The sequence below is a fragment of the Rattus norvegicus genome, chromosome 10 (assembly GCF_021556685.1).
Source record: "Rattus norvegicus strain SHRSP/BbbUtx chromosome 10, alternate assembly SHRSP_T2T, whole genome shotgun sequence".
In the NCBI taxonomy this organism is placed as follows: Eukaryota; Metazoa; Chordata; class Mammalia; order Rodentia; family Muridae; genus Rattus; species Rattus norvegicus.
The window spans coordinates 107767669-107789421 of NC_141543.1; the positions used below are offsets into that span (position 1 = coordinate 107767669).

The following is a 21753-nucleotide window of genomic DNA, read 5'->3' on the forward strand; positions in this document are numbered from 1 at the left end:
TCTGGCCTCCATGCACACACACACACACACACACACACACACACACACACACACATACAAACACACATACACACATACAGACATACAGACATACAGACATACACACACATACTCACAGGCATACACACACTCATATACACACTCAGACACACAAGCATGTGCATGCACACATATACACACATACAGACACATATATGCACATACATGCACACACACTCATATACAAACACACACAGACACATACACACTCATATACACATACACAAACATACACATACAGACATAAACACACATACATACACATACAGAATATACACACATACACATACATACTCACAGACATACACACGCATACAGACATACACACACTCATATGCACACATGCACTCGACACAGACACGTGCACACACTCATACACACAGACACACACAAGCATGCGCATGCACACATACACACACACATTCTCACAGACACACATATACACACATACATGCAGATACACGCACACACACACACACACGCATGTGCACACACATGCACACACACTCATCTAGGCTCCGCCCACAGTTACCTGGCAGCAGCCAGGTGTGCCTGACTCACTATAAAAGGGGCTGCTCATCCCCCTCTTCTCTCTCTTGCTCTTCTCCCTTCCTCTCGTCCCTTCCCCCTCTCTCCCCATTCCCCGTCTCTTTCCATGTGTCCATGGTTGGCTTCTACTCCTTTCCTCTCTCTCTCTCTTTGCCTTTCTCTGTCTCTACTACCCCCTCGACTCCCCTCCCCATGCCCTGAATAAACTCTATTCTATACTACATCATAGTGTGGCTGGTACCTCAGGGGGAAGGGATGCCTTGGCCTGGGAAGAACACACCCCGAGGGACTTGGGTTCATGTCACCTGCAGGTTGGCAGGTGGAGGGCTTGGGTTCATGTCACCTGCAGGTCGTCAGGTTCCTGTGTTATTTGTTGGATTTAATGGTGCACTTTCGAAAGGCACACAGGTGCTCCCTGCATGGGGGTGGGGTGCATAACTCCTCTGACGTCTGTTAACAGGTGTCAGGTTGGATAAGAGACCCCAGCCTTTGGCCCTCACTGCGCAGCTGCAGAGCCAGGCAGGTCCCCGAGAGAGGGCGCCCTCTGCTGGTCTCGATTTTGTTTTAAGCTACTGAAGAGTTGAAATCCCGTTTGGAGGACCTCGTTAAACCAGAGGTGGGGGGTAGGGCAGCTCTCTGATCCTAGGAGTGGTGACAGCACCTGGGGTGTTCTAAATAGTCCCATCATCAACACTAAGCTGTTGCTGACCTTCTGAGTGACACATGGGAAATGTAACTCGTTCCTGAGTTTCTGGTTCTAGAGGGCAGGAACTGAGGGGCCAGGGGTCTTCCGAGGTCTCGTTTGATGACCTGTTTCTCAGGCAGATGGGTTGGGCACATCCACCCCACATAACACATAATTTTGGGGGGGAAATGCCCAATTGGAGTTGCTTATGGGCTCACACCCTAGACATACTGACCCTGCAACCCCACATGAGAGTGAGACACGGCACCAAGATAATTCATTTATTAGAAGCAGGGGGTGGGAGGGATAACAGAGCTTCCCATGTTTGGGGACAGGGCCCAACACAAGTGACTGCACAGTGAGGTGGATGGACAGGAGGAGGACCGCTGCCTGGGATTATGCTGCTCCAGGACAAGGCGGTGCACGCCTGCATTCTAACTTCCCTCCTGCAGAGCCCTCCTCAACGCACACAGGAGCGAGGCAGGGTGGGGGAGGCCACTCGGTAGCAGCGGTAGCCTTCCAGCATGGCTGGGAGAAGTAGCAGGCCACTTAGAGGATCTTTGTGGCAGCGCCCCATGGCCTCCTTGTAGCTCAGCCTCTCCTTGGTGATGGGGTCTGTCAAATCCTTCTCGTAGCTGGATTCGTCTTGCAGGAGCTGACCTAGGTCTTCGCTGATCATCCCGCAGAGCACAGCCTGAGGGACGGGGATGCGTCCTGTCCTCTTGGGATCGATGAGGCCCCCAGTAAGGTGCTGCACCAGCAGGTGGGGAAGCACGCTTTCCTGGGGCATCCAGCCCTTCTGGATGGCCTCACCCACTGACAGCCTCTTCCTGGTGACTGGGTCCTCGATGCCGGTGAAGGCCTTCTGAGCGTTGAGCAGACGTTGGGTGGAGGTGTTCTCAATGAGTCCCTGCTCCACTGCCTTGTGTACGGAGTATCGTTCTCGGCTGAGAAGATCTACGATGCCTCCTGTGGCTGCCTGGGCCTCCAACAGCTTCTGCCCAGTGATGGGATCCAGCATGTTCTTGGCCACAGCTGCCTTGATGCTACACTTGTTATCTGTGGTTGTATCATAAACCCCAGCGATGGGGAAGCTATCCTCAGTGAGCCCCAAAGAAAGGCCTGGGGAGAAGAAGCCGGTACTCTGGGGTCCTGGGGAGCAGACTGGGGACTTGGAGATGATGGACCCAATGGAGAGTGAGGAACTGGGCTTGGTCTCCCCTGCCACAAGCAGGGCAAACTCGGAGATGGGGAGGCGGCCATCTTTGTACCTGTGATATTCTTCTTTGGAGATGCGGCGGCAGCGGAGGGCGGCCTCAATGGAGTATTGCTTCCCGCTCTTGCGGTCCAAGAGCACAGACTCCTCCCCACAGGGACTGGAGGTGGTAACTTCTTCCCAGTCACACTCCAGCTCCTGCAGCTGGAGGTACTGGCCTCTGTCGATGATACCCCTCTTGTAGGCCTCGTAGGGAGACATGTCATTCCCGGTCTCTGGTTCCAAGATGCAGATCTTGGTGGAAAGGTTGGTCTCCCGTGTCTGGGTTTCCTGGTTGAGCTCCTCCCGGCTCACTTTGGTGTGCAGGTCCCTGAGGGTCCTTTCCTTCTCGTATATCTTGTCCTTTTCATGGAGAATGGCAGCCTCGAGCTGTGAGAGGGCCTGGCTCCGCTGAGCGGCCTTCTGGCGCTCGCTCTCCGTCTTCTGGCTAAGCAGCCGCCCCTCCTCTTGTAGCTGCTGGGCTTTCTGTAGCTTCTGCTGCTCCAGCTCTCGGAGCTCTCTCTGCAGCCGCCCACAGTCCTGGCTTGCCTGGTCCCGGGCCTTCTGGAGCTCAGTCTCCTCACGTGACCAGGACCTCCTCAGAGCCTCGGCTCGGTCGATCCGCTCTTTCAAGCTCCGGACATCCTCCTCCCGACTCTGGCGTGCTGCTCGCTCCCGGTTAAGGGTTTCCCACACACGGGCCCTCTCGCTCTCCAGGACTGGGTCCTTCTCCACCCTGATCACTTCCTTATATATGGTCTTTTCCTGTGATTTCGTTTTCTGAAGGAGGTCGACCTCAACCTGCAGGCCCTTGCACTCCCGGTGTAGCTCGATCACCCGGTTCTTCTCCTGATCCAGCTCTCGCCTCAGAGCTTCTGTGGACCTCTCCAGATCCGGATCCTTTTCTAACTTGACTACCTCCTCCATGATGATCTTTTCCTGCAGGGCAGGAGGCCGCTTCTCCAGCTCCTGGATCTTCAGGGTCAGTTGCCGCAGCTCCCTCTCCGCAGCCAGCTTCTTGCTGCGGTCCTCCTCGAAGCTGAGCATGGCCTCCTCCTCCTCCACGCTGGCGCTCAGCTGCCGCACCTCCAGCTCCAGCTGCCGCCGCCTCCCCACCTCCTCATCCAAGCTCCGGCTCAGCCGGCTGTGCTCCTCGTGCAGCTTCGGGTCCTTCTGGGTGACCACCACCTCCTGCACTACGATCTGCTCCTCGGGGCGTCTCCTCTCCAGCAGCAGATACTTGTTCTGCAGCTCGTAGACGGCATCCTCGGCGGCTCGCCTCTTCTGGACGGCCTCCCGCACCTCCTGCCGGAGCCTCTCGGCCTCTTTCTCCAGCACTGGATCCTTCTCATGCCTCACCACCTCTTTGTTCACCATCTTGGTCTCCACCTTGGACCGCTCACGCTTCCACTCATCGCGTTCGCCCTGGAGCCGGATGAGCTGCTCTTGACAGCGCCCGTGGGTGTTGACCAGTTCATTGAGCTGAGCCTTGAGGCGGTCGATCTCCCGGAGCACCTCTGGGTTCTTCTCGTGCCTCACCACCTCCTGCGTCACCTCCTTATATTCCACCACGGGCTTCTGAGCCCGCAGGACCTCCAGCTCAGGCAGCAGCTTCTCCACCTCCCGCTCCACACAGCTCTTCTTGCTGCCTGTCTCCTGCAGCTGGGCCCGGAGCCTCAGGATCTCCTGCTCTGTCTCCGGGTGCACCTGGAAGATCTCGCTGACGCGCTCCTGCAGCTGCACCTTAGGCTTCTGCTTCTCTACCGCCCTGTACTTGTCCTGCAGTTCCTGCAGTTCCCTGGCCAACATGACGTTCTTGTTCTTCTCCTCCTCCAGGAGGCTTCTCAGCCTGGAGGCTTCCTTGAGAAGCCCAGGGTCCTGCTCCACTTTCTTCACCTCCTTCACAATGACCTTGGGCTCCACGGAGCTGATCGCCTGCTCCAGGTCTTTGATGCGAGCCTGTGTCTTGGCTACTGCTTCCTTCGCCCCCTTCCTCCGTGCAGCATCTTCCTCGATCTGCAGCCTTAGCGTCTGGGCCGCCTTCACCATTTCCAGATCCTTCTCCACCTTAACTACCTCCTTCACCACCACCTTCTCCTTCACATTTATCTCCTTCTGCTCCAGGGTCAGCAACTCATCCTTCAGCCCCTCCAGCCTGGCTGCGAGGACGGCGTTCTCCCCACGCAGCCCCTGCATCTCATTGTGGAGCTGGGTAACCTGGCTGTCAAGGCCGGGGTCCCTCTCAATTTGGGTGACCTCTTTGGTCAGCAGGTGAGGCTGCATGGCCTTCCTCTTGCCCTCCAAGTGGACAACCTTTTGGGCCACCACCTCCAGCTCGGCTTGTAGGCGGGCTCGCCTCTTGCCTTCTTCCTCCAGCCGGGACGATGCCTGAAGCACGTTACTCTTTAGCTGGGGGTCCCGGTAGAACTCTACCACTTCCTTCTCCTCCAGCCGAGCCACAGGCTGCTGGGTCCTCAGCTGCAGCAGCTGCTGCCTCCGCTCCTCCAGTTCACGCTGCACCTCAGCCACGCGTTTCCTCTCTTCCTCGAGCTGGGTCTTCAGGACCTCTGACTCTGTCTTTGTATGTGCTGGACTGCCAGATCCTTGTCTTGCACTGTGGATGGCTTGGAAGTCCTCATTGAGCTCCTTCTGTGGTGACCAGGAAAGAGAGAGACAGTCCTGAGGTGAGCAAAAACTGGAGCCCCATTTTTCTGCGCCCTACCCCTGAGGTCAGAGACCTCCTCCTCCTCGCTTTCTTAGATTCCCTGGTAGATCCTGGGCGATGGAGCTGAAGACTCGTGATACTTGGACACAGGATTTCGAAGACCTCAGTGAATTGCTGTTAGGATACAAGGCAGGGTCTGGAACTCCCCAGCTCTGCCCCGGGGGTGGGGCTAATCTTCTCCAGTAGATAGTGAAAAATGGCTCAGAAAGAGAGAAACTGGCAAGCCACAGGCACCATAAAGAGTTCCTGGCTTCCACTCAACTCTCACTGGAGACCTAGATGGTCCATTGCCTATGTGACTGGGTCCTAAGGTTAAGGATTATGGAGTATTTCTTGGCTCTCTAGGCCTCTCTTGTCCCCTTTGCTTATGACTAAGCAAAGACTGGAGGGCACCTCCAGAGCCTGCCTAGAGTAGGCACAACCTGTATGAACTTCTGGAGAAATCTTCATGTCCAGGTCTGACCAGAGGCTGAGGCTGCAGTGGGGAAAGGTGACATCCAGGCCCACCCCAGACCAGCTGGGCTGCTGTGTCCACAGAGTGGGCACCGACATTTTACCTTCTCCAGCATCTTCTTAGCAAACTCCAGCTGGTGCAGCTGCTGCTGTTCCGCTGCGGCGACCTCAGTGTAAGCTTTAGTAAGGTTCTTCTCCTGGGGAACCAAATTGGGAGAGGGAGAGCAGAGTCAGCTCAGCCTGAGGAGCTGTAGAGCTGATGCCAGGAGATGCTAAGCCCTGCCTCACCTGAGCCTGGATGTTCTCCTTTAAGGAAATCACTCTGAGTCTCTTAGGGGCGGACACCGCCAAGGTGGGCTCCAGGGAGCAGCGGTAGGTGTCTGCTCGCAGCTCATACTCCTGAACAGGAAGGAAAGTCACTTACAGAGACTGGACATGGGGGGGTCGGGGATAGCAGAGCAAGGGAGGCTGGTGAAATCAGAAGTAGAAGCTGAAGTAAAAGTGCTCACCTGGAGAGCCTCCTGCAGGTCCCGGGTGAGGCGGGCCACTGTGGCCTGGTCCTGCTCACGACCCAGGATTTCCTGTATCAGCCTCTGCCAAGGAGGAAGCCAGAGTCACAGAGGCTGGGGAAAGTTCCTTTCCTTCTAGCTGGCATTCCCAGCACCACAATTAGCCAGGACACACAGGCAAAGGGTACTCAGAGATGCCTCCCTTCTCTTGGACATTCCTGTCTGATGGCCCTGGAGTTCTGTCTTAGCCCAGTGGCTCTTGCATTGTATATCTAGTGTTATTAGGCCACAGATCTGCTGGATCCAAATGCCAGTGAGACCCTGCAGCCCTGGGCATGCCTGAGAAGGAACATCTTGGAGAAGCTTCCAGGGACCAGTGTCTGGAGACCACTGCTCATCCAGTTATTCTGAACCCATTTTGATTCATCTAGAATCTAAAGGAGGAGGAGAAGGAGGAAGAGGAAGAAGAGGAAGAAGAGGAAGGAAGGAAGGAAGTAAGGAAGGAGAGGCAGCTAGATATCTATGAGTTCGAGGCCAGCCTGGTCAACAGAGTGAGTTCTAGAATAGCAGCAGGGCTACACAGAGAAACCCCCTGTCTGAGCCAGTGGAGGAAAACTCAAAAGAAAAAAGTACCAAACGCTCTAAGAAGTCCAGCTTCACTTTTCTGGGAAGGGCCCCACCCTACCCCCTTGGACTAATATCTTGGCTCCTCAGAGACCTCCAAAGACAACTTTCAATCTGAGGGTGGGGCTGGAGAGATGGCTCAGCGGTTAAGAGCACCGACTGCTCTTCCAGAGGTCCTGAGTTCAATTCCCAGCAACCACATGGTGGCTCACAGCCATCTGTAATGGGATCTGATGCCCTTTTCTGGTGTGTCTGAAGACAGTGACAGTGTACTCATATAAATAAAATAAATAAATCTTTTAAAAAAAATCTGAGGGTGACCCTCTTCCCCCATGGATCCTAAGGCTGTAATGTCAAGTCCAGATTCTGTCCTGTAGCTTAGAAGAACCGGGATGGATTGTCTCTGCCTCCCAGGGACCAAAATTCTTTGGGTGGGACATTTCTCATCTACCTGACTCCCAGAGCTTTTTTCTCAGATCACTTGCCCTCACTCCCACATATGTCCACCAGGGGGTGCTCACACCAAGCTGGTGGCTGGCCTGTGTCTAAAAGTCTCAGGGATGGGCTTCCCCAACAGGTGCCCTCCACTCTCCGTTTATCCCCTACAACCTTAGCAAGGGTGAAAAGAATCCCACCACTGGAAAGGGGTGTTGACAAGGCTGTGGAGGGGTAAGGCCACCCCACCACCATCTCCTGATCTGACCTATGTAGCCTCTCTTGTTTTTGAGACTTGGTCCCTGCTGGGGAGGTGGCTGGAAAGAAACAGGTAGCTGGCGGCCCCTGCTCTGGGCCAGGCCCTGACTCAGGTAATTTCCCCTGCCAGGGCCCCAGCCTCTCACCTTCTGTGCTTGCAGCTTGTAGGCGATCTGGCTTGGCCCGTCGCTGGGCTGCACACGGTGGTGGGGCAGCTGCTCCAGCCAGGAGCTCAGGTTGTCCCTGCTGTTCTTGAGCTGCTGGTGGGTGAGGCTGGCATCCTGTAGTATCTTCTCCCTGCCAGAGGACAAGGTTCCACGTAGGTACAAGGGACGGACATCCAGGGATGGGTCGGGGGTGCGCAGAGAGGGCTGGTGGATCCTTCCAACCCGGGACAGAACCGAAGGCCTGAGCGACAGGCCGTGCAAGTAATGGGGACTGTGTCTCAGAGATGCAATGAATGGTGTCTGTCTGGCACTCCAAAGGGGGAAAATTAGGTATAGTTATCCCATTTTAGAGGCAAGGAAACAGCCCCAGAGGGGTTATGTCACCAGTTCACCGGCAGCAGTGCCCGGGGAACCCCTTCCTTCTACTTACCTCAAATCCAGCTGGTCCCCCACGCTGTGGTAACGGTCGGTGAGGGCTCGCACTTGGCGCTGCTGGCGCGGCAGGTCCTGGCAGAACTCTTGGAAATTGTTCTGCAGCGCACCGCACGCGTGCTCCGCGGCCTTCAGCTGCCGGTGCAGCCCCAACACGCAGGCCTGCTGCTGGAGGAGCTCTTTCCGCTGGCGCTGTGGAGAAGGGAGGCAGAATGGAGCACGCTCCGGGATACCCAGACCACTCCTTCCCTTCCCTCCTATCAGGACACCGCGGCGGGCTGCTTAACCCTACCTGCAGCTCGCTGACCCTCTCCTGCAGTGCCCCAGAGCCTTCAGGGATGGGGCCCTCCTGTGCCAGGGTAGCTTCAAAGCCTTGGATGATCCCATCTGCCTCCTGGATCTGCTTCTCCAGGCCCAGAGCAGCCTTGGCTCTGAGGTGAGGAAGCAACAGCCAGTTAGCTCAACCACACGCTCCTGTGACCATTCAGAGGACGGCCCTCTCCCAAGCACTCACTTCTCCCCATAGAGGTAGCACAGGCTATGCACATCACTATACTTGTTCTTGACATTATTGAGGACCACAGGCAGCTGCAGGGCCGCTGAGCCTGTAGGCTTAGTCGACAGAAACGCCTCACACTCCTGCTGGGCTGCCTCCTTCTCAGCTCCCAGGTTCTGAAGATGCTGTGCCGTGCCCTGGGTCAGGGGTGGAGTGGGCAGAGAACACAGTCAGGGATTTCTGGGTCACTTAACCCTATGCCTGCGAAGGCGTGATACAGATGTGGGGCCGGGCCTGTCTCTTCTTGTCCCTGTATGTGGATAGCCTAGGGCAGGACAGCCTCTCTCAGCCCCTACTCACACCCGGGCCTCTTCGACCACCGCAGAATGATGGACTGAGTGTGTGTGTGTGTGTGTGTGTGTGTGTGTGTGTGTGTGTGTGTGTGAAATGAGAGCTTGTATATTAGGTCCTTAGCAACAGGAACCAAGCGCACTGTGACCTGGCGTTGCTACTGTCAGTCAGTGTCCTGGTCAGGCCTGCTACCTTCCTGTTGCTTCAGGCTAAGCAGGAAGAACCCTGGCTGAATTCACTCAGGGCGGCTGCCTTCTGTCTCTCATCACAATGAATCCACCTACTTTGGTGTGGCAGGGTCAGCCATCAGCCTCTGGCATCCTCACACAGCACCTGACTTCACATCCCCTGCCCTTGCCCTCGGGAAGCCTCTCCTCTCCTCTCCTCCCTGGCCGGGCTGGGCTACTGCCCCCCTCCCCGCCCCCACTGCATGGCAGACAGACTGGAACAGGTTAGACAACCATGTAAATCAACATGGTTCGAATTTTTTTTTCAAAAAACCAAACACTAATGGTATGCTATATTTGAACAGAAACCGGTTTGGAAGGCCAACTAGAATGCATGGGCGCCTTCAGGCTGCGGGGTTCATGTGACAGAGAACATGGTCACCACTGGCTGACAAGACAGTGTTTCCATCCCTTTCCCTGTATCACTGAGAACTCTTTCCCTCTGGGAACTCCCCGGCTCCCTTGCTGTACCCAGGACTCTTGTTAGAAAAAAGTCCATGTGTCAGGCCTCTACTCTGGGCCAGACTTTGTCACACTTTCACACCCCGGGATGCTCAAAGGATGTGGGTACCACCCCAGAGATGAGAAAACCAAAGACAGTGGAAGAACCAGAATGGGAGCCCTATTTTCTGAGTCCATGGCCCCAGGAGTGTGTACACCCCCAGGGCAGGGCCCTTTCTTGTCCTGAAGCTCTCAAGGCCACCTCAAGGCCACTCGCTTACCTCACAGCTCTGGATTCGGCCCTCTAGGTCCTTCAGTGGAGAAGAGTCGTTCAACGGGCTCCGAGCCCAGCTCAGCACCTGCCTCTCTACCTGTCCCAGATCCCCATCCAGCTGGGTCATCTGTGACAGGAGCTTCTGAGCCTGTGGGTCAGCCGGGGCTGAGCCTGCCGGAGCTGGGGACAGAAACACTAGTGAGGTTCCAAGCCTACTATGTCTGCCTGACATGGGCCCTCCCTGGGTGCCTGCAGGATGTGGGGGGACCTGAAGGATGGGGAGGGCCTCACTGAGGGAAGAATAGTCTAGTCGTAGAGATGGAATACCTTCTACCCGGCACGGCCCACCCACCAGTGCCCTCCCTGGACATCCTCTGGTACCCTGCTGGCCCTGCTGTAAGTGCTCTGCTGAAGCATTCTTGAGACGACTCTTCTCTGTAGACAGCTTCTGCTTCAGGGTCTGCAGCTCGGAGGCCAACCTGGAGGGGGTAAGAGGACAGTGTCTCTCAGTCTATCCAGCCCTAGCACTCACTGCCTCAGAGGAAAGCATTGGCCCTGGTGCCTGTGAGCATCCTGGGGTGAGCCACCTGGAGGCTTTGGCTACAGCTTCTGGGTCTGGTGCTGGGATGCAGAGGCAGGCAGCTGGGGCACTCTTGGTCTCTCCTCCAGGGCCCTGAACCACCCAGGTGTAGGGGTCAGCATTATCCTTGAGTGTGTACCGCTCTCCCCGAAGCAGCTGCACCTGAGGGGACGGTGGAGAAGGGCTCGTGTGGGATGGAGGGTTGGGACTGGAGAGGTGGCTAGGGGCAAGATGGGTGGAGACAGCAGCTGGAAGGAGGAGGAGGTCAGAGAAGAGGTGGGAGGGGCTGGGGTAAGGTTGAGGACAGATCAGAGGTGGGACAGGTTTGAGGGGTGGGGCCGGGTCAGGGAAGGAGTGAGAAGAGGGAGGGGCAGGGTGGGGCGGGTTAGAGACTGAAGCAGTGTAGGGAGGTGGGGGACAGAGGCTGGGGTGGGTGAGGAGGGCAGGGGGAGGGCGTACTTCTCCGGAGTCCCAGTCACAGATGCTGTCCACGTGCAGGGGCTGCTTGGGTGGGTTCCTGCGCTGTGGCAGCGGGGCCACCTCCTGGCTTCGTCGCTGCAGCTCTCCAATAGTCCTCTCTGCTATGGCCAGCTGCTTCTCCTCTGCCTATTGGGACCCAGACAACAGCAGCTCAGGTCGGTCAGGGTGGGATAGAAGCCACCTCCTGCCTCCTTCCCATCTCCCAAAGGGAGTGTGGCCTTCCTCTGGGGAGAAGCTAAGTCAGACTGTAGATGGACGGAGGGTACGGATGCTGGCTAATATCACACGGGCCTCGGGGAGGAAGCTGTGGGGACCTCAGAGCTCGTCCAGGCTTCTCAGGTCACTTTACAGATAGCATAGCAAAGTGTAGGAGGGTCAGGGCTCCTGCTGCAGCAACCTCTTCTCCTGGGGGTTTAGGGCTGCACTGGGGACTTCTTTTCTAGAGAGAAAGCTCTAAGCCCGGGGCAGGATGCAGATGGCCCAGTGGGACTGTCTCACCTCCAGCTGTAGCAGGAGCTCTGTTGGGGAGACAGAGGAGTCCCCAGCGCCAAAGCTGTACTTGGTGTCCAGGTTGGAGCTGAGCTTTGCCAGGGTCTGGCTGGCTGAGTCGGCCTCTTCCTGGAACTAAGGTCAGTGGGTGGTCAAGGGCAGAGCCGGGGGTGGGGTGGGGTGAACCTCCAAAATGGCTGGACACAGACCAGGTCAAACTCACGCTACAATAAAATTCAAGTCAGGCTAAACCCAGGCCAGCCACACTCAAACCAGCTTTAAACAACAAAGCAAAACAAAACAGACTAAATCTAAGCCAGCTAAGCGAAGACACCTGCCCAGACAGTGGGATCTTTTTAAATGGGGGTGACCATAAATGGGACATTTTTGGTTCACTGAAAGTAGCTTTTAGGGGCTGGAGAGGTGGCTCAGCGGTTAAGAGCACTGATTGCTCTTCCAGAGGTCCTGAGTTCAAATCCCAGCAACCACATGGTGGCTCAGAACCATCTGTAATGGGGATCTGATCCCCTCTTATGGTGTGCATGAAGACAGTGACAGTGTACTCATACATGAAATAAATAAATCTTAAAAAAATAGCTTTTAGTGTCATAAGGCAACATTCTGGCTTTGTACTCAAGGGTCTGGTGCATTCCAGTCAAATTTTCTAGAACTGAGCTATACCAGAGTAATTTTGCAATAGAGTCTCACAAAGTAGCCCAGGCTAGCCTCAAGCTTGCTATCCTGTTCTCTGCTCCCCAAGTCCCTTTCAGCCACAGTTACCACACTAGACGCCATCGGTTATGTTTTTTTTATTATTAGGGTTTTTTTTTTTTTGACATGGGGTCTTACTATATAGTCTTGGTTGGCCTCACATTTGCTAGGTAGACCAGGCTGTCCTTGAACTCACAGAGATCTGCCTGCTTCTGGCCTCTCAGGCCCCCGCACTCATGTGACGTATTCACACACACAGACATACGCATGTACCCATAGCTTAAAATAGAATAATGAAAAAAGAAAGAAAAGAACTCAGGGGCAGGAGATGCAACCTAGTTTGTAGCATTTATAGAGAGGCCCTGAGTTCAATTCCCAGCACCGCATAAAAAGGCACACACAGTAGCCCATGCCTTAAGGCCAGCACTTAGGAGGGTCTAAAGTTCTCCACCATCCTCAGCTACATCGTGAGTTTGAGGTCAGCCTGAGTTAAGTGAGACTGTGTCCCAAAATTAATTCGTAAATTTTAAAAAATTAGAAAAAATAAAACAAAACTCACTTGCTAGGGGTGAAATCACCCCGCTGAGAATGTCCTTCTTGACATTAGTTTCCCCACAGGGACTTAGGCCTAAAGCCCCAGTTCCCTTCTATGCTATGTTGCCCTTGAACCCTGCCCCCACTCCCCAGCCACCACCCTGGGTCCCTGGCCCCAGGCTCACCCTTCGGTAGTCCTCCACATGCTGCAGCTGGCTCTCCTGACAGATGCACAGGTTTAGGAAATTCTGCCACTCCATTTTGAGGGCCTCCTGGTGGACCTGGAGCACAGCGGGGTGAACACTGAAATCTCGCCACACCCACCGCCCTCTCTTCCGTTTGGGGAGCATGGGGTAAGGGTGTATATGTGTGCGGGGGGGGGGGGGAGGTGGGACCTTCACACCTGGATGGGCCCAATGGCCGGGTGCCCGAGCTCGACCATGCGCTCTGCGTCATCCTCCAACTGGTTTATACTCTGTTCCTGGGCCAGCAGCTCATGCTGCTTGAAGTGCTAGAAGGATTGAAGCAGGGACAGCCATGAGCAAGAAAATGGCCCTAGACACCCCCCACTGCCCCAGCCTGTCCCCACAGACCTCATACTCTCGCCTCACACCAGCGGGGTCAGGCATGAGGTCACTCCAATCCTGCTGCAGGATGCGGCCTTGTTGATCCGCCAGGGCGCCCAGCTGCTTCGTGCAGCCCTGCAGGTGTGTGTACAAGCTGCCCAGACTCTGCCGGCGCCACGAGGCTGCCTTCTATGCTCGGGAGAGAAGGAAGTGGCAAGGGGTAGTGTCAGGGCCCTGGGCAACCGTGGCCCTGGGAAGGGCTGAGGCAAAGAGGTCCCACCCGGCCCGAACTCACCAGTAGGTCACGGTATTGGTTCCTGATGGCGTTTGCATCCTGCCTCAAGAGAGAAACAGGGTTTAGTGTGATGGCTCCCCGCATACAGGCTGATCTCCACCAACATCCCCCCCCCTTTAACTCTCCCTTTTAAGGCCAGATAGCCTGATTGTGATGGGAGAAAGGGGGGTCCACACCAGGTTGCACAGGGATGCACCCACCGGTCCCACCAGTGTCCGCAGCTGCTGCCCGTAAGCCTCGATTTCCCTCTGCAGGATGTTGTGCTCGGCCACCTGCTGTTCCAGTTCTGCCATCCCAGGCCCATAGTGGCCCTCACAGATCAGCTTCTACAGAAGAGCCAGGTCCTCAGTCCTACCAGGAAGGTCTATGTCCCGCAGCCCAGAGAACCCTTCCCACCCCACCCCCCACAGCCACCTGTGTCCTCCCCACAACAGGAGAGCAGAGTTAGTCATAGAGGCAAAGAGTGGACAGGCTGGGTAAGCAGCCTGGGGCAATGGTAGCTGTTCCCCATAGCTGGGACACTACTGCTGTCCTGTGGCGGTCAGGACTAAGGCCCTGAGTCCCATTGGTTCTCAGGATTCATGCTCTACTCTTGGGCTATCTCTCGCCCAAGCCTCAGCAACCGATGCCTGGACATATCCAGCCAGACCCAGGACCTGCCCTGCCCCATGGTCCCTGGTTCCCGTCACAATGCATCAAACACAACTGCTCAGCGTCCTGTGACTTGGTATGTCCACTGCCCATCCAACCTCAGTCTTCCCAGAGGGAGCCTTTTTGCCTTCCCAGGAGGTCCCCACTCATCACTGTGACCGAGCTACCTCTTTCCACCTCTTCCTGACTTCTACAGGAAGCCTCCCCTCCTCCATCCCTGAGCTCCTCCCAGGTTCGAAGTTAAAGCTCCAACAGACACCATTCTGCCTTGCTCTCTGACCGCACCGGCTGTGGTTCTGAGCTCCTTGAGAATGTGTCCGTCGATGGCTGCCCCTGACCTGTTTCTGCTCCAGCACCCGTGTCCAGTCGACCCTGGGCCCCACATCCGGCGGCAGCACTATCTTCTCATACAGAGCTCGATACTCCGCACACTCCTGGGTCACTCGTTCGTGCAGCTGCTTGATGCTGCCAAGGGGGGGGGGGGCACCGGGTCAGAGCTGGGCTGGGTTCTCTGGGGATCCCCCGCACCTCCACTGTGAGACCCGGCTCACTCACTCTTTCTCAATCTCCTCAGCCTGTGGGTGCTTGAGGCGCCGAGCCTTGTCTACATCCAGGAAGAGATCTTTGAGGAGTACCTCCGCTTCCTTCAGGTTGCGGCCCGTCTCCTGCTGGTGCTGTAGTGCCTGATTCTGTGCACCATTCTGCCGATCCTGGTGAGGCATGACCCATGTGGTCAGGGCGCAAAGGCTCACCACAAGTTCCCCAATGTTCTTGTTGACCTGTCCCCCCCCCCCCCCCCCGCTGGTCTGACCACTCCCCACCAGGCCCTGGGCCTCCATTTCCCTCCCCTCACGCTCTGGCAGGGACTTACTTGCTGCAGCTTCTTCTGAGTCTCCAAAATGTCCCTCTCTACCTGGTCAGCATTGGCTTGCATGCGAGAGATGAGCAGAGCCAGTTCCTGGGTTGCAGCCCTGGTTGGATTGTCGGGAGCACAGGACAGCAGTTATGGAAAGGTCCTCTGTGCCTGCCACGTAGGACCCATTCCCCAGATCCCCCAACCCCGGCCTTCTACAGAGAAGAGTCCGTGGGTCTGAGCTCTGAGAGGCTCAGTCTTAGATGGAGGATGAGGGTACTGTCCCCTGTAGAAGGCTTGGAAAGTGAGAATCTAGGTCTGTGTGTGGCTATAAAGTGTATTCCTCAGGTACTCCAAGACCTTCCCAACGCCTGCCTGCTTCCCAGGGTGGCGGCAGGTGGCCCAGTGAGAAAGAAAATACCCAAGACAGCCTGCCTGGCTTCAGGAAAGGCAGTTGTGTTGACCGAGGGCAGGGAGTAGAGGCAACTCCCCAGTCTCAACTTCTCCCCATCCCCCACCATGTCCGCTTCCACCATTCTTCTTGCCCAATGGGGCTTCAGCAATATGGAGATTTTAGTGACTCCCTGGAGGAACCAGGCAGGGGGCAGCCAAGAGATGGTTGGGGTACCCGGATATCCTCCTGCTGATTTAGGGACACAAGAAAAGCTTGGCTTCCAGCCCCGTTTGCTCTGTTGGCATGACCGTGAGGAAGCCTGTTGCTCGGGCCCCAAGCTTCTTGCCCATGCAGTCTCTCAGTGTCCTCCAGAGAGTTCCTACTGTGTGCTTGAGCTCTGGGGGCAAGAATCAGGCAGACCCGAATGAGCATCCTTGTGAGAACAACACCTTGCAGGAGCCACACTCCAGGCCACAAGGAAATGCTAGCTGGGCTGCATCCAGACTGTGAAGGGGAGTGCCAATGAAGAGAACTGTATGAAGAAGTCCGTGGCCAACATGGGCTTGGTCTTTCTCACTAGTACTCAGTACATAGGGAAACCCTGTCTCAAACAAACAAAATAAAAAACCAATACTGCTCCCCACCCCCACAAACAACAAGAACTTGCCATAACCAAGGCTTATTCCATAGCCCAGGCTGGCCTGGAACTTACTATGATGCCCTACCAACTCTGGCTAAATGGTTTTTTTTTTTTTTTGTTTTTTTTGTTTTTTTTTCGGAGCTGGGGACTGAACCCAGGGCCTTGCGTTTGCTAGGCAAGCACTCTACCACTGAGCTAAATCCCCAACCCCCTAAATGGGGTTTTAATACCTTCACCATAGGCTTTGAGACAGGATCTCACTATGTACCCTGGGCTAGCCCAAATTCACTATCTAGGCCAGGCTAGCCTCAAATTCATAGAGATTGCCTGCCTGAGCCTTTCATGCTAGGATTAAAGCCACGTGCCACCATGCCTGGCCCTGAGCACAGAGGTCTCCTAGGCACTGGAAGAATTAAGCCACAGGAAGCGCCCAGCTCAGGGCCATGTACATATTATTCTATGTGGTTTTGCCCACATGTGTTTCTGGGTGTCAGGTCTCGATGCCAGCGGAGACCAGAAGAGGATTCCGTGGACCTCTAGTTACAGACAGCTGTGAATGTAGACGCTGGGATTTGAACTCGGGACCTCTGGAAGGACAGCCAATGTCCTTAACCACTGAGCCATCTCTCCAGCCTCCAGTCTCACTGTGTGTGGCCCTGGCTGGCCTACCCTCCAACTCACAGATCCGCTAGTCTCTTCCTCTGGAGTGCTGAGATTAAAGGCAACATATTAATTTTTATTGTACGGAAGTGAGCACCTTCAAGGTAGGGACACCAGTGTTTTGCTCGCAGGGCATTCCTAGAGGTTAAGGCAGTCCAGCATACCACAGTTGCTCAATAAAGAAGAGCTCAGTGAGTTGACACCTCTGAGGGAAAGGAGGAGGCCTCAGCAGGACCTGTGAATGAAGCTACAGCAGTCAGGAACTGGAGGCCAGGAGGCTCTGGGAATGCAGGGAGAGCTCAGCCTCAGGTTGGGCTTCCTAGCAGAGAGGCTTCCTCTGGGAACTATGCACTCCACCCTGGGCTGGGCTCAGTGCCTCAGGGAGGCGGTCACTCCAGTGAGAGTCTTAAGCACTGTCTTTCCTGTTGGCCCAGATGCCCAGGCTCTGGGTAGGCACCCTGATCCCTGTCGAGGTAATGGGTACCTGGATCCCAGTCTTTCATCTCCACTCTCTTATCTTGACACCTCTGCACCCCGAAAGACACCTGACTCCAGGCAGACTGCCACCTCCGAGAGAGGGCTTGGGGCCAGCGAGCAGGATGAACATCGTCAAGTCTCTTTGCAGAGAGCTACTGACGAGAGCATGGTACCACCTCCTCTCACCCCCATGAAAAAGGCCTCCTGACTTGAAGGAATCAGACAAGACCCAGGGTCAGGGGAAAGTGTTTTAGGTGGGATGTAGTCCAGCTCAAAAACCCCTCTCTTGAGCCTCCTACTCCTGCCCACTCTGTTTCCCTGCTCACTCCAAGACTTATCCAATCCAAAAGGACCATCAGGGTTGAGTGACAAACAGGGAGCCAGATTCTGCTGTTTCCAGTCATCCGGTCCAGCACCTCTGAAAGGGCACCCTCCGCCTGTGTCCCCTACACCTGCCCTCCTCAGGAGAATGTGGGTGGCAGCAGGCTATCCATCCCTTGCTCAACCTGGGCCACAGGCAGGAGAGAGTCCACCCTTGGGCCCTTGGCCTCGGGATACCAAATGCCAGAACTAGGCTCTGCCGCCAACAGGTAGCTAGAACATACCTGGGCCCTGCACCACCCCGATCCCAGCACCGCTACCCAGGACCCCGCTCACCGACTGTGCTTGTTGGGGGAGCCCTTAGGGGACCCCTTAGCTGGGGAGCCCTTGGGGGACCCCTTGGCTGGAGAGCCTTTGCTCAGCCCCTTGAACATGGTGGTGAAGCAGGCGCCGGTTCAGGCTGGGCTCTCCTGGAAGGAGGGCGGGAAGGCGACGCGTGTCTTCGCTGGCTACCAGCCGGGCTCTGAAGAGGTGGGAAGGCGGTCGGGTCGGGGAAGGCAGTTTCTGGGAGGCTCCTCCCTGCAGGTGCGGTGTTTCTGCCAGGCCTGGCCCGCGCATGCCCCAGCGCCCGCCCCGACTGTGCAGTCAGCTCCTGCACAACCAGTCTGGGAGGAGAGGGCACAGCCCAGGGGCGGGGCGCCCGCCTGACTCCCACGGAGGTTTGGACTTGCTACACCCACATGCCCAGCCAGAGAGCAGCGATCACACCCAGGTGGGGAAGTGGCCAGGCCAGCGCAATGCGAAACAGACTGACCCAAGCACATTGTTCAGGCCCTGGCTCGGAGGGTCCTAGTGCTGGGGTTAGCCAACCCCTAGAACCCTTGCACAGAGATCCACTATCAACCGGGCCCTCACCCATAGCTCACCCTGCCAGGAGAGGTGGAGAGGTGGGGCCACCCCGGGCCTTGCTCTGTCTCCCACGGAGCAGCTGGTAGACATTCAACCAGGCAGCTAACTTTTTTTCCTTTAAACTTGAGATAGGTTCTTGCTCTGTAGCCCAAGCTGGCAACCAACCTTTTTGTCTCAGTCTCCCAAGTGGTGTGAACCACCATAACTGCTCTCTCGCACCTGATACTTTTTATTTTTTTCGGAGCTGGGGACCGAACCCAGGGCCTTGCGCTTGCTAGGCAAGCGCTCTACCACTGAGCTAAATCCCCAACCCCGCACCTGATACTTTTAAAATGTGTGTGCCACCCAGTTGGGTCTCCATGTTCAGATAGGACCCTTAGAAGCTACTCAGGCTAGCTTCCGAGAGGCCGACTGCGCACCTTCCTGGGTGGGGACCAGAATTGAGCAGCCTTGCAGCCGAGCCTCAGCCGAGGTCACTGTGAAGTCCACAAGTACCCTGCTTGTTCCTCTGTCTGGTTTCCCGGTGAAAAGCCACTGAGTGGTCCTTGTGATTTCTACCCAGTCAGATAGACTGGTGACATTGACTTAAGATTTAGTGGCTTGTCCCTTACATCTGATGCCAAGTCAAATCCTATTTCTAACAAGGCCTCAGAGCAACTGAGGAGCTCCAGCCATCTTTTTTTTTTTTTTTTTTCTTCCCCGTGGAGACCGAACCCAGGGCCTTGCTTGCTAGGCAAGCGCTCTACCACTGAGCTAAATCCCCAATCTCCCCCCCCCCCCCCAGCCATCTTTTGGCTGCATCTCACCAAGAAGCTACTGAGTTTGGCCACTGAACTAGAGAGAAGAATCAGTTTTCAGCTCCTGGAAGAGGTTGCTAGTGGCAAATGGGGTTGAAGAAGGCAGAGGGAGGCCATGATAGAGCGAAACAGCCACAGGAGACACAGCGACCTATGATGTCCACTGCTCCAGGCACAAAGTGATTAGTGAGATGTCATCAGGGGTGCAAATCACTTAGCCTTCATCCCAGCCCTCCTCCGTTTCAATCCCTGTGACAATTTCCTTCTAAACACTAATGTCACACCAGCAATCAGCTCTGCTCCCAAGGGGTTGTTTATATGACTGCGTGGCCCAGAGGTCCACACTAACTACCACCTTTCCCCCAGCCCGGTGTCCACACAGCTGTCTCACCTTTGAGACAGGGCCCTTCCCTCCCGAGAGGTAGTAGCTGTGGGAGGTGGGGTGGAGTGGTGGAAGGTACTCAGAGAGCAGCCCGTCTGAGCCACAGGGCTTCACTCCTCTTCAGAAGCCCTCCAGGCATCGGATCAGTACTGTGGGGGCCTGAGCACAGCTCGGAGGATCAAGGGCTAATTGACTCACTGCAAGAAAAAACAAGAGCTGACTTCCTGCTGTCACTGTCCACTGCAATCTAATCGGCTCCCAGCTGAGGGCTGGCCAGCTGCAGGCAGGAGACCTCTAGCTCTGAAGGGAACCCTCGCAGCAGGGGGCCCACTCAGATGGGGATTGTTGGTCCCCAGGAATAAATCATAGGAGTAAGCTGTGACTTTTTGTATTCCTGTCTCTATTGAGATCTGTAATGTTGCCCACGGCAGCCACCAGCCTTGTTGTGGCTGCTCGGTATCTGAACAGGCCTAAACCAAACGGAGATGTATATACTCCAGGTCCAAAGCTTACATTGGCTCTCAAAGGACAAAATGTCATACTCTTTCCCAACATTAATGATACATTGCTAGATACATTGAATATATTGAGTTAAATATATTAATCCTCCCCACACATGTCACCCCACTTTTTTTTTCTTTTTTTCAGAGCTGGGGATCGAACCCAGGGCCTTGCGCTTCCTAGGCAAGTGCTCTACCACTGAGCTAAATCCCCAACCCAGTCACCCCACCTTTATAAAAAAAAATTGGCTTTTATTATTGGGGATGAAGGGCAGACCATAGAGTGCCAACCTAGCAGTCATGAGACCCTGGGTTCAGTATCCAGAACTGCATAAACCCAGTGTGATGACATAATTCAAGACTGGATCAGTTAGAGAGGGGAAGATTAGTAGTTCAAAGCCACCTCTGCCTGTTTATTGAGTTTGAGACCAGCTGGAGCTATAGAAGCCCCTGTCTTAAAAATAAATAAGTAGGGGTTGTGGATTTAGCTCAGTGGTAGAACGCTTGCCTAGCAAGTGCAAGGCCCTGGGTTCAGTCCCCAGCTTCGGAAAAATAAATAAATAAATAAATAAATAAATAAATAAATAAATAAGTAACCAGGGGGCTGGAGAGACGGCTCAGCAGTTCAGAGCACTGGCTGCTCTAACCAAGGACTCAGGTTCAATGCCTAGAGCCCAGGTGGTGGCTCACAGCCTTCGATGACTCCAGCTGCAGGGGATCTGATGGCCTCTTCCACCCTGGGCCTTCTGTGCCCATGAAAGGATGTAGCAAAACACTCACGTAGAACTTAAATTCAAAATAAGTAAGTGCGACTTCTAGCAAACTCAGTAATACAAGCGAGGCTTCTCCAGAGCTCATGTTGGAACTCTCTGAAAGATAGGTGGGCGTGCTGATCATGCTTGTATCCCAGCCCTTGAGAGAAGGATGGATCGGGAGTTCAATGTCATTTCCACCTATGTAAGAACTTCAAAGCCAAAGGGGTTGGGGATTTAGCTCAGTGGTAGAGCACTTGCCCAGGAAGCGCAAGGCCCTGGGTTCGATCCCCAGCTCCGAAAAAAAGAACCAAAAAAAAAAAAGAACTTCAAAGCCAGCTTGAACTCCATGAGACTGTCACAAAACAAAGTCCTATGGCACAGGCCAGTAATGCTGATACTATAATTCCATTTGGGAGGCAGAGGCAAGAGGATTGATGTAGAATTTGATGGCAACACTGTCTAAAACAGAGAAAGAAACAAAAACAATTAGAAACTTAGTAGCATAGCTCTGACCTTCTAGTTGAACAGGGCGTCACCCCAGGTGCCCACCTGTAGCCCCGTGGGACATGGTTTCTGGTCCTCCCTGTCCTTTGCCCTCCTTCTTCCTCTGTGGCTCCAGATGTTTAAAGTCAGCTGATTTCCTCAGTCCCTCTTGCCCTGGGACTTCAGTGGTGGTGTAGTGTGTTCATGTCCCTAGTCTGCAACTCGGCTGAGGTGGGCAGCTCGTGTGAAGCCATAGGGCCTGTGGGTCTGAGGAGGGCCGAGCAGCCTGAGAACTATACAGCACAGCTAAGTTCAAGAACAGCCAGGCCCCTGGGGAGCACTTGGCAAACATGCCA

General features: G+C 55.1%; 1 protein-coding gene and 1 long non-coding RNA gene across 2 annotated transcripts; both read right to left on the reverse strand.

Moving 5' to 3' along the window:
- Nucleotides 1-1539: 1539 nt before the first annotated feature.
- Evpl (envoplakin) lies at nt 1540-18096 on the reverse strand. The gene is given in 22 exon segments (NM_001107066.2): nt 1540-5177; nt 5811-5903; nt 5995-6105; nt 6216-6299; nt 7679-7829; nt 8130-8323; nt 8424-8562; nt 8646-8824; nt 9928-10100; nt 10302-10399; nt 10508-10662; nt 10960-11106; nt 11479-11604; nt 12900-12995; nt 13118-13225; nt 13308-13469; nt 13576-13614; nt 13776-13901; nt 14565-14691; nt 14782-14936; nt 15098-15197; nt 17908-18096. Coding segments are annotated over 22 exon segments (6105 nt in total). The 5' UTR covers nt 18006-18096; the 3' UTR covers nt 1540-1733.
- A 2455-nt stretch (nt 18097-20551) lies between these two features.
- LOC148003187 (uncharacterized) lies at nt 20552-21753 on the reverse strand. The gene is made up of 2 exons (XR_015632274.1): nt 21464-21753; nt 20552-21373 (listed from the first exon to the last, which is right to left on the reverse strand). It is a non-coding gene; the product is annotated as an uncharacterized LOC148003187 (long non-coding RNA).